The sequence below is a fragment of the Ranitomeya imitator genome, chromosome 1 (assembly GCF_032444005.1).
Source record: "Ranitomeya imitator isolate aRanImi1 chromosome 1, aRanImi1.pri, whole genome shotgun sequence".
Taxonomy (NCBI): Eukaryota; Metazoa; Chordata; class Amphibia; order Anura; family Dendrobatidae; genus Ranitomeya; species Ranitomeya imitator.
In genome coordinates this window covers 865,060,287-865,072,545 of record NC_091282.1, presented here as the reverse complement: position 1 = coordinate 865,072,545, position 12,259 = coordinate 865,060,287, and the positions used below count along the sequence as shown (strand labels likewise).

General features: G+C 45.0%; 1 protein-coding gene across 2 annotated transcripts in view; it reads left to right on the top strand.

Annotated features, from left to right (window-relative positions):
* Positions 1-9,000, top strand: part of FUT10 (fucosyltransferase 10) — a 56,522-nt gene extending 47,522 nt beyond the window's left edge. For both annotated transcript variants that reach the window (XM_069742367.1, XM_069742358.1), the window contains exon 5: positions 7,804-9,000. In XM_069742367.1, coding sequence (XP_069598468.1) covers positions 7,804-8,028 — 225 coding nt within the window. In that variant the 3' untranslated portion in view covers positions 8,029-9,000. The remainder of the gene's footprint in view (positions 1-7,803) is intronic.
* The last annotated feature ends 3,259 nt before the right edge of the window (positions 9,001-12,259 follow it).

The following is a 12,259-nucleotide window of genomic DNA, read 5'->3' as shown; positions in this document are numbered from 1 at the left end:
TGACATATCCACAAAACCCTATTTCATTGCTTTTGACGTCACTTGCAAGCCTTAATTCATTGTCAGCTTTAGATAATCTAATTCATGCCCTGCAAGTTCCGTAGACAGCATTATATTCTTCTTTAGATATGCCTCCCTCTTTTCATTTGATAAACATTTCTTTCTTCCTTTTTAGCATGTGTTTAAGTTCTGTGTTCATCCATCCTGGTTTCCTTAAATGCTTCCTATTCTTCCCTCTTTTCGGCATTGTTAGCGATTGTGCTTTGAGAATCTCATTTTTCAAGATTTCCCATCCTTCCTGGACATTTTTGTCCTTAAGAATATCCAGCCATTGCATCCCTCCGATTCTCTTTCGGAGTCCCTTAAAATCTGCCTTTCTGAAATCTAACCTTGATGTCTGAGTCTTCACAGGTCTTCTTCCTCTAGTTATCCAAAATTATAAAATAGCATGGTCACTACCTCCTAGGGTCCCAGCCACTCTTACCTCCTCAACCATAACCTCCCTGTTTATAAGGATTACAGTAGATCCAAGGTAGCAGATCCCCTTGTTTTCTCCCCTACCTTTTGGAAGATAAAATTGTCAGCAGGAGAGGATAAGAATTTGCTTGACCTGTTAGTTTTGCCTGAGAGAGATTCCCAACAAATGTCTGGATAGTTGAAATCTCCCACGACCATTATGGCATAATTTTTGGAGAACTTGGCCATTTGATGCATAAAGAGTTCATCCATATCTTCAGCTTGCACAGGGACCTGTAGTGAATGCCTACAATCGTGTCCTTTCCATTGTTCTGTCCATTGTTCACTATCCAGCTAATTCCTAATGGCTGCAGCATTCACAGGGATAAAGGTGTCATTAATGTTGTTCTACTCAATTTACAGGCTCTAACAGGGGTCACTGGGTTCTCCTGCTAGGCTGCAAGTCTTTCTAACAAAGGCAATTAAAGCTTTTTGGGCCTTCCTCACACTGGCCGGTCTCCATCCTGTCTGCTGCACCTCCCTGTACCCTGTACCATACGTCATAGGCAATAACGTCCCAGCACACTCAAGCGTCTTGCTCACTGCAGTGGACATCCACTACCAAATTACAGTCCGCACTCTGTCTTCCGGGCTTGACCTGTGACAGTCGTCTGTCGGGCCAGGATGAATGATGGCTGGGCTACGGGTCTTGACAGGTACAGTCTGGCTCACTGGTCCTAACCGGCGCGAAGCAAGGCGTCAGCCAGGCATAGTCTGGCTATTGGGTCTCGGCCATCGTCTGGGTCCAACTCGTACTGATGACTCGGCCGCAGAGTCCTTCTCAGCACACGTTCAGCTGGTCTCACTTATTAACTGACTCCCACCTTGTCACTCTGGTCATTTATATCGGAGAACTACATCACAGATGTCACCTGACTCGGTGCTACCTTTGGGAACATCCTTCCTCTTTCTTCTGGTTCTGCAGGGTTCCATTTAAGTTCCTTTTTCACATGGACTGGAATATTTTAATCATCATTTGTATCAGGACAGGGCCTCCTGCTTTCTATACCTCAGAAGGTATAGCATAGTTTGCTGTTGCTTTGTCACAGGGGAATTGTTTTATTGCGTTCCTGACTTCATTTTCACTGTCACGAAAATTGAGGTCCTTGTTGATTTCTACCTGGGGCAGGCAAGCAATGGACCCATCATTAATAACAGCAGAGTGATTGAGAACACTATTGAAGTGCTCAGCCCTCTTTTCCAAAATCTGTTTCTTTTTTGTCAGCAGCTTAGTTCCATCTTCGTTGAGGAGTTGGATGCTTGGGGTCCATTTACATCATTTAGCGCATCATAGAAATGCTTGTGGTCATGGCTGTCTGCATAGCCCTGCACTTCCTCAGCCTTCTTGCTAAACCAGCAGTCCTGCATCCAGGGGCGGACTGGGCTGGGTGGCAGGAATGCATTTGCCCCCCGGGCCGGTGCCTAAGCCACTGCACAGGGCTGCTGGTGGACATGTGATGAGCAGAAACAGGAGGGCGGGACACGCAGCGTGCACCTGTGGGTGGAGCCATGGCCGGCTTCATTAATGTGCACGCTGCAGGGAGAGGGGGCAGCTCCTGGCACACCAGAAGGGGAATAGTGATCGCACACAGCCTCCTCTTCTGTGTGCAGATCTGTCTCCGATGTCTGCTCAGCCAGGCATGGAGGGGGAGGAGCTGCAGTGTGCAGACAAGAGCAGCAGTACAGGACATGGACAAGATGAGAGGCAGGCTGCTTTGTGTGCCCACTGTCCAGCACACGCCAGGTAACCTCTCCAGCTGCTCATCTCAACACTTGCTGTGCTAATGGGAAGGGGGAATTTAACAAATTACACATGTCAGGTAACAGTATGTGTGTTTTCCTGTGTGTGTGTGTTTTCCTGAGTGTCTGTGTGGGTGGAGGTGTGTGCGTGTGCGTGTGAGTTTTCCTGAGTGTGTGTGTGTGTGTGCCCCCGCGCACGTGTGCCCGCAAGGCAGCAGTTAATGCCGCAAGCCAATCAGAGGCTGACATCAGCGCGCATATCGCCAGCGTATGACGTCATTGTTATTCGCTGGCGAGTCCGCTCTGAAATGCCTGGGATGGATGTCGGCGCTGGACCGTGGCCAGGTAAGGAGAATTGTGTTTTTTTATTTTTATTGAATGCGGCAAGTCCGGGGCAGAATGGAGACACGGGGGCAGGAATGAAAACAACACGGGGGCAGGAATGGAGACGCGGGGGCAGGAATGGAAACAACACGGGGGGTAGGAATGGAAACAACACAGGGGGCAGGAATGAAAACAACACGGGGCAGGAATGGAGACACGGGGCAAGAATGGAAACAACATGGGGTCAGGAATGGAGTCTTGGGGGCAGGAATGGAAACAACACAGGGGGCAGGAATGGAGACGCAGGGGCAGGAATGGAAACAACACAGGGGGCAGGAATGGAAACAACACAGGGGGCATGGGAGACATGGGGCAGGATGGAGACAAAAAGGGCAGGAATATGGAGGCAGATGGGGCAGGATCACGGTGCAGGATGGAGACACATGCTGCATGATCCTGGAGCAGGATGGATACGATGGAGACAGATGGGGTGGTAGGATGGGACAGATGGGGCAGGATCATGGGACAGATGGGGCAGGATGCGGAGATAATATGGTGGCAAAATAGATCCTCATGAGGGCAGAATGGGAGAACATAAGGCTGGAGCCAGGAATGAGATACACAGGGCCAGGATGGGGGATATTATTACCATAGGGGCTAACTAAGGGATATTATTACTGCAGTGATGTATTTATTTTATTTTTTGAGGATACTGTTTTAAATGACGGGGCGGTCCTGTTACTGTGCAGAGCGACATTATGTTGCCCTTTGTTCTTCATCTGGTGCAGTGTAGAAGTTGGGAAAAAATTAAGTAATGTGTTCTGCAAGCGGAGCTCGAGATAACTGTGTTATTTCCTGCAGAGTCCCATCCTGGTTGGAAGATGTGATGGCGGTCTGTACTGGTTAAGGATGAAAAGCGAAGCTGAAGGTCTTCAGCTAGATATGTCACTGGTGAGTCAGTGTGTTACCTGTACACTGACACTGTATACAGAGGTCCTGTGTACTATGTCACCAGTGATCACTGTATTACATTTACACTGACACTATATACAGAGCTCCTGTATATATATTGTCACTGGTGATCACTGTATTACCTGTACACTGACACTGTATACAGAGCTCCTGTGTATAATATCACCAGTGATCACTGTACTACCTGTACACAGACACTGCATACTAAGTACAGATCTCCTGTGTATAATGGCACTGATGGTGATATTAGTATTGTGTTGTTGTTTTTTTTATTATTAATGATCAGTATTGTAGTATTCAGTCACTGTGTGGTGGTAATATGTGGTCCGGTAATCGTGTTGCAGTATTTGTCTCTTGAATGTGCTATTATTCAGTAACTGTGGTGGTAATATGTGGACTGGTCATGGTGTGGCGGTATTTGTTCCCTGTACGTGGTATTATTGGTCACATGTAGTGGTAATATGTAATCTTGATATGGTGCGATGGTGTTTGTCCCTTGTATGTGATATTAGTCAGTCACTGTGGTGGTAATATGTGATCTGGACATGGTGTGGCAGTATTTGTTCCTTGTATGTGGTATTATTTGGTCACTATGTGGTGGTAATATGCGGTCTGTTCATGTTGTGTTGGTATTTGTTCCTTGTATATGGTATTATTGGTCACCATGTGGTGGTAATATGTGGTCTGAACATGGTGCGGTTGTATTTGTCCCTTGCATGTGATATTGTTGGGTCACTGTGGTGGTAATATGTTGTCTGGTCATGGTACGGTGGTATTTGTCCCTTTGGATGTGACATTATTTTTCATTTAAAAAATTGAAAAGGAAATAAAAATATACCGTATATACTCAAGTATAAGCCGACCCGAGTATAAGCCGACCCCCCTAATTTTGCCACAAAAAAATGGGAAAACTTATTGACTCGAGTAAAAGCCTAGGGTGGAAATGCAGCATTTACCGGTGAATTTCAAAAATAAAAATAGATCATTATTGCCCCATAGCTGTGCCATATAGTGCTCTGCACCGTTCATATTTCCCCATAGCTCTGCCATATAGTGCTCTGCACCGTTCATATTTCCCCATAGCTCTGCCATATAGCGCTCTGCACCGTTCATATTTCCCCATAGCTCTGCCATATAGTGCTCTGCACCGTTCATATTGCCCCATATCTGCCCCATATAGTGCTCTGCACCGTTCATATTGCCCCATATCTGCCCCATATAGTGCTCTGCACCGTTCATATTGCCCCATATCTGCCCCATATAGTGCTCTGCACCGTTCATATTGCCCCATATCTGCCCCATATAGTGCTCTGCACTGTTCATATTGCCCCATATCTGCCCCATATAGTGCTCTGCACCGTTCATATTGCCCCATATCTACTCCATATAGTGCTCTGCACTGTTCATATTGCCCCATATCTGCCCCATATAGTGCTCTGCACTGTTCATATTGCTCCATATCTGCCCCATATAGTGCTCTGCACTGTTCATATTGCCCCATATCTGCCCCATATAGTGCTCTGCACTGTTCATATTGCTCCATATCTGCCCCATATAGTGCTCTGCACCGTTCGTTATTGCCCCATAGATGCTTGGTATAAATCTGTGCCGCTGCTGCTGCTGCAATAAAAAAAAAAGCCATACTCACATTTCTTGATTGCAGCTCCCAGCGTCTCGTTCCGGCATCCGGTCCCGGCGTCTCTCTCCGCTCTGACTGATCAGGCAGAGGGCACCGCGCACACTATATGCGTCATCGCGCCCTCTGACCTGAACAGTCAGAGTGCAGATAGACGCCGGGAAGATGGAGCGGCGCCCGGCGGCTGGAACGCGGACAGGTGAATATTACATACTTACCTGGTCCCGACGTCCGGCTCCCCCTGCCGTCCCACGGTCTTCTGTGCAGCAGCCTCTTCCTCTATCAGCGGTCACCGGCACCGCTGATTAGAGAAATGAATAGGCGGCTCCACCCCTATGGGAGGTGGAGCCGCTTATTCATTTCTCTAATGAGCGGTCCCACGTGACCGCTGAAGAGGGGAAGAAGCTGCAGCACAGAAGACCGTGGGAGGGCAGGGGGAGCGCCAGGATCGCTGGGACTAGGTAAGTATACCTCAGTGCCCTCTCCCCCTCACCTGCCGACCCCACCGCTACCGTGACTCGAGTATAAGCCGAGAGGGGCACTTTCAGCCCAAAAATTTGGGCTGAAAATCTCGGCTTATACTCGAGTATATACGGTACCTAAATTGTATTGCAAATTTTAACAAATTTTTAATAGGTTAGCGTAGAGAAGGGCCCGGCCAAATGAGTCTACCTTGTCGTGGTGGCAGATTAGAAAAATCTTTTGGCCAAAACAAAAGCTGCTGGCTATATATGTGATCTGGTGATGGGAATTTATCCAAGAGAGAGCGGTGGGACTGTGGACAGTTCGAGGGGTGGAGGCGAGGCTGGGGTTGGATCCTGGGCAGAGTCTCAATGGGCCCTGAAAATTTGGCCAGTATGGGGCCCCAAAATTCCTAGTGGCAGCCCTGTTTGAAGGTTCTGTATGGTGGTGTTATGGAGGTTTTGTATGGTGCCTTTATGGAGGTACTGTATGGGCGGCAAACAGCGGGAATGGTGAGCAGTGATCCACACATGGACTGAAGATTACATAGCCTAACAAGGGGAGAGGAAGGAAGGGAGTATTGGGCAAAGTGTTTTACTGCTAGCGCATTTCAAGGACTGTGGTGTGTGTGTGTCATTATACAGTGGGGCTGTGCATGTGTCATTGGTGCATTCACTCTGCCATTCTATGTGACTGCAGACTTGTGAATCCGCACATTGCTCGCTGTGCTGTGCTTATTCAGCAGGTGTGTGACTGCAAGTTTGTGATTTGCATACATGAGGTTACATGCTGACTAGACTTGCATGGCGTAATGCAACTGTTTTGAATAAGGCCAGAAACAGTCTAGTCGGAATGTGGCGGGGAATATATATTGCATGCTTGTGGTCTCAAGACCACCTGTTTCTGGCGCTGGCACCAGAGAATCTTCACAGCGCACAGTGCGCACGATATGAGGATTCACACATAGTGACTGTAGACATGTAGCATAAGATCCGACAACCCCTTTAAAGGGAACCTGTCACCCTCAAAATCGAAGGTGAGGTAAGCTCACCGTCATCAGGGGCTTATCTTCTGCATTCTGTAATGCATTATTGTTGACTCCTTCCCAGTTCTGGTAGTCTGTTCCCACTCTGGCATTAATGTCTCCAAGTATAATGAACTTGTCTGACTGTGGGATTACTGAGATAAGTGTGTCAGTTCATCATAGAACTTATCCTTAATGTAATTTGAATTGGTCACGATGGAAGCATAGGCACGAAGCAGACTTTTTGTTTGTAAGTGGAAACTGAAGTATCATCAGACGGTCATTGATGCCCTCTGAAAGCTGGGCAAGTCTTCAAACAAGGTGAGATTTGATAGCAAATCCCACTCCTGCTTCTCTTCATTCAGTGCTACCTCGACCACTCCAGAAAAAAATTGTGCATCCATCACTATGTAAGAGTGTGCCAGAGTCGGGTCACACTTCCCCTTTAAGACACATGTATTGTATTTTATAATTATCAACTTGCATGTCTATTTTATAATGCTGTACAGTTTTGAAAGGGACAGCGTAGGGTTAGAAATATTAGTTAGTAGTGATGGGTCGTTTGCGAGCAATCTGGTACAAAGAGCTGGCGCCCTGCTGTGAACGATGGGAGCCAGCGTCCCAGTGAGAGCCACTAGATTTCTGAAAGGCTCTCACTGGATGTAAAATCCTGGTGTAGGAAACTGCGTGTAATATGTGCCAAAGCTACACTAAATCTATCAATATGCACTTTTAGATATGGCACTTCTGGCTGCCTCATTTGTGTTTTTGGAGTATAAATGGCAGGCAGCAATGGTAAATATGCCAACTTTGTGCACATACGGTCTAAGGCCTCAGTCACACATCCATGTTTCACGTACATGTTGTATACATTTTTCTTTATCTATTATAATCTATGGCGCTATTCACATGTCGGTGCTTTTTCACAGAGTGTGTATCTGTTCAAAACACACATTACATTTTTTTCCCATTATCACTGATGGAAAGTGCAAATACAAGTCTGTAGGTCAGTGACGAAAAGCATATACAGCACACAGGTGTGTGAATGAGGCCTAAAAGTATGCAAGAAAATGTTTTTAATGTCTCAGTACTGGTTCATCTTTCATAATTGATCATTTTGTTTTTTTAGGGTTTGCAAACCAAGCAATGGAAAGCTGATTCCAAACATTTGTCTTGTCCGGCCCCCAAACCATTTTCATTCATTCCTGAACGTTCTTTGAAGACCAGTATGAGGGAACTGTGGAGACCGAGCTTTGAACAGTCAAAAAAAGAAGCTAAAGCACTGAGACTTCTTGTCGACAGGAACACAAATTTTTCATCTGAAGAATTTTGGAATCTTGTATTCAAACATTAGACTTTGTGAACAGAAAATGGAGGCTTTTTTTAAATTCTAGATAATATCTACTAACAAGCAAGTTAGAAAATCTAGATAATGATGATCAATTGAAAGTTAACACTATTTCACTAACCTGTGAGTCCAATATGTAAATTCTAACTTCTTATTCTTGGACATTGTTAAATAGTACTATGAATCGTTGCACTGTTCTACCATGGGGACCTTCATTTATCATGTTTTAACTATGAGGGGTTTCGAAAATGCCCCCAATGCCCCCAATGTACGATTTGTGTAGGGAATCCCAATTAACAGAATTAGGAGACACTTTTATTGCACTATCCTTTCAATCACAGTCATTTAATCATGGAAGATGCAGTTCCAGACATAGTTGCACAGACAAGTATTTCGCTGTGCTAGGTTAATAAGTTAAGTCTGTGCCTCATAAGCCATTTGTATGCATGGTTGAAGGAATAGTTCCTGCTTCAAGTGAGCATTTCCAACTCTGGAAGCTCATGTTTGAGATCAGAAGAGTAGATCAGAAGAGCAATGCCACTCTGAGGAAAGTCTACAAAACTCCTGAGCTGAGGACAACCATAAAGAGTACTTCTGTCTGGGAAAATGAGAACATACTTGTAGACTTTAACCACTGAATGGAGAGGACTTCTGTCTTGAGAAATGGCTGAGCGGTTAACCTTCAGGGGAGACCTAGAATTTAACCAACTTGGGGGATGCGGGAACACAGTATAGTGAATGAATTGTAACCTGACTATTGTTCTGATTCTACATTGGATGTGATGTTTATGCAATCTTGTAATTAATCTAAATGCCTATGTGATTATTAAGGAGATAATACCCAAAATTGGGTAGACTTTGTCTGTAACTATTCTTTTCCCATTTGGTCTTGGATCGTTATTTGGCTGTTGCATAAAAATTACACAACTGACACATGCTACAAGGTAGTGCTCATTTGGAAATAAATAATCAGAATGATTGATGAGTAATCTGTCAGAGGATGTCCCCCCTACCCTCCCTTCTTCAGCCCACTCATCTAGTGACCTGTGGGGGTGGATTAAAAGGTAAGACCAGTTCTAACCCAACTGGATTGCTCTGTGTTTAAAGTAATACAAAAAATTTGTAGGGGAAAGGATCCTAAAGGCCCTGTTTAGGAGAACAGGTAAGAAATTAAAAGGAGGATCCTCCAGTGTTGTGTTTTTTGGAATGCTAACAGTGTCGAGTGCATATAAAAATTTGAAAAGGTACTGAGAGTGCTAAATGCCAGGCTAGGATCTTGTACAGTATTGAGAAAGTATTGGGCTAACATTGGACTGTAGTACAATATTTAAACAGTACAATGGAGTACAATATTTAAAGGGACACTGTCACCTGAATTTGGAGGGAACAATCTTCAGCCATGGAGGCGGGGTTTTTGGGTTTTTGATTCACCCTTTCCTTACCCGCTGGCTGCATGCTGGCTGCAATATTGGATTGAAGTTCATTCTCTGTCCTCCGTAGTACATGCCTGCACAAGGCAATCTTGCCTTGCGCAGGCGTGTACTACGGAGGACAGAGAATGAACTTCAATCCAATATTGCAGCCAGCATGCAGCCAGCGGGTAAGGAAAGGGTGAATCAAAAACCCCAAAAGCCCGCCTCCATGGCTGAAGATTGTTCCCTCCAAATTCAGGTGACATTGTCCCTTTAAGAGCGGGTGTCTAGAAGCTTGTACTGTTTACATGAAGATTTTTTTTTTAATAAATGAAGGTAGCCTTAATGCTTAAGGTGTTGCTCTGAATAATAATCAGCAATCGACTTGTATGGGGAGGGAATATATCCATACTCTGATAGCTGTAGAAAAAGACACAGACTGCACATGCAAAGCTCATACATTACATTGATCTATTGCAGCTAAGCAAACACTTGCAAAACAGATCATGTGGTTCTTAGTTCAACATTCTGATCGGAATGTATGAAGCCCACTGCCATGTCACAACTAACCTCTAAGTAAGTCACTAAACTTTAGTGTCCACCACTGAGCTATGGTGCACCAGCAGGAGAAGATGTCAGGTGCCCCACAGCACCCTTCTGCAAAGCAAAGCCTCCAAGGCTCCAGGTCCTTTCACTTGATGTAGGTACTGTGTTGTGGCACCATGGAAAGGTGAATGTTTCAGCTCTTTCCACTTGGTGCTGGTGCTGTATTGTGGCCATTGCTGTTGTGCTCTGTTGTAGCTTGGAGCCATGGGGACTCTGGCTTGTAACATGGATGCTGTAGGGCATTAGGTCGCTTCCCCTAATAGTGTGATGTTGCTTTAGAGATAGATGGCAAATTATGCTGCATCTTTCTTACTGTAGAAAGATGTTCTTCAGTGAGACAACTGTCTCAGATGTAGGGCAAATCGGTGGGAGCGCTGTCCTGATCGGTGACAGCTAGGGTTGAGCGAAACGGGTCGTTCATTTTCAAAAGTCGCCGACTTTTGGCAAAGTCGGGTTTCCCTGTGCGGGGTCGGCCATGCGGTATGCGACTTTCGCGCCAAAGTCGCATTTCAATGACGCGAAAAGCGCCATTTCTCAGCCAATGAAGGTAAACGCAGAGTGTGGGCAGCGTGATGACATAGGTCCTGGTCCCCACCATCTTAGAGAAGGGCATTGCAGTGATTGGCTTGCTGTCTGCGGCGTCACAGGGGCTATAAAGGGGAGTTCCCGCCGACTGCCATGTTACTGCTGCTGATCTGAGCTTAGGGAGAGGTTGCTGCCGCTTCGTCAGAAGCAGGGATAGCATTAGGCAGGGTCCATTAACCACCAAACCGCTTGTGCTGTAGCGATTTCCACTGCCCAACACCACCTTCGGTGTGCAGGGACAGTGGAAGCTACATTTTTTTTTTTTCCCCCTCAGCGCTGTAGCTCATTGGGCTGCCCTAGAAGGCTCCCTGATAGCTGCATTGCTGTGTGTACGCCGCTGTGCAAACCAACTGCTTTTTTCAAAGCACAAATCCTCTTGTTCCTTCCTTTCTGCACAGCTATCTTTTTGGTTTGTACACACTTTTTATTTAATTTGTGCATCAGTCCACTCCTTATTGCTGCCTGCCATACCTGGCTGAGATTACTGCAGGGAGATAGTAATTGAAGGACACTCCCTGTTTTTTTTTTTTTTTTTTTGTGGGAGATTAAGATTGACATTTCTGCTAGAGTGCCATCCCTGTGTGTGCCATCTCTCACTCAGTGGGCCATAGAAAGCCTATTTATTTTTTTGCTTGATTTGGGTTATAAAATCTACCTGAAAAAATCACTACATCAATCAGTGGGAGAAAAATATTGGCCTCAGGGTTTGTGTGCCACTCTTGACTCCTGTGTGCATCATCACTCACTCAGTGGGCCATAGAAAGCCTACTTATTTTTTTGCTTGATTTTGGTTCTAAAATCTACCTGAAAAAATCACTACATCAATCAGTGGGAGAAAAATATTGGCCTCAGGGCTTGTGTGCCACTCCTGACTCCTGTGTGCATCATCACTCACTCAGTGGGCCATAGAAAGCCCATTTTTTTTTTTTCTTTGCTTTATTTGGGTTCTAAATTCTACCTGAAAAAATCAATAAATCAATCAGTGGGAGATTAATATTGGCCTTTGGGCTTGTGTGCCAGTCCTAAGCGTGCCATCTCTCTCTCTCAGATAGTGGGCCATAGAAAGCCTATTTATTTATTTTTTTTTTTATTGGGTTTATAAATTTTCCCTGGAAAAAAAAAAAAAAGTGGGAGATTAATATTGGCCTCTGGGCTTGTGTGCCAGTCCTGAGCGTGCCATCTCTCTCACAAATAGTGGGCCATAGAAAGCCTATTTATTTATTTTTTTTTGGTTTTATAAATTCTCCCTTAAAAAAAAAAGGGAGATTAATATTGGCCTTTGGGCTTGTGTGCCAGTCCTAAGCGTGCCATCTCTCTCTGTCTCTCAGATAGTGGGCCATAGAAAGCCTATTTATTATTTTTTTTATTGGGTTTATAAATTTTCCCTGGAACAAAAAAAAAAAAGTGGGAGATAAATATTGGCCTCTGGGCTTGTGTGCCACTCCTGACTCCTGTGTGCGTCATCTCTCACTCAGTGGGCCATAGAAAGCCTTTTTTTTGTTTTATTTGTTTTCTAAATTCTCCCTGAAAAAATCATTTTATTTTCTTTGGTTTCTAAATTCTTCCTGAAAAAATCATTTTATTCTATTTTTTTTTCCTAAAGTCTCCCTGAAAAAACAAAAAACAAATCAGTG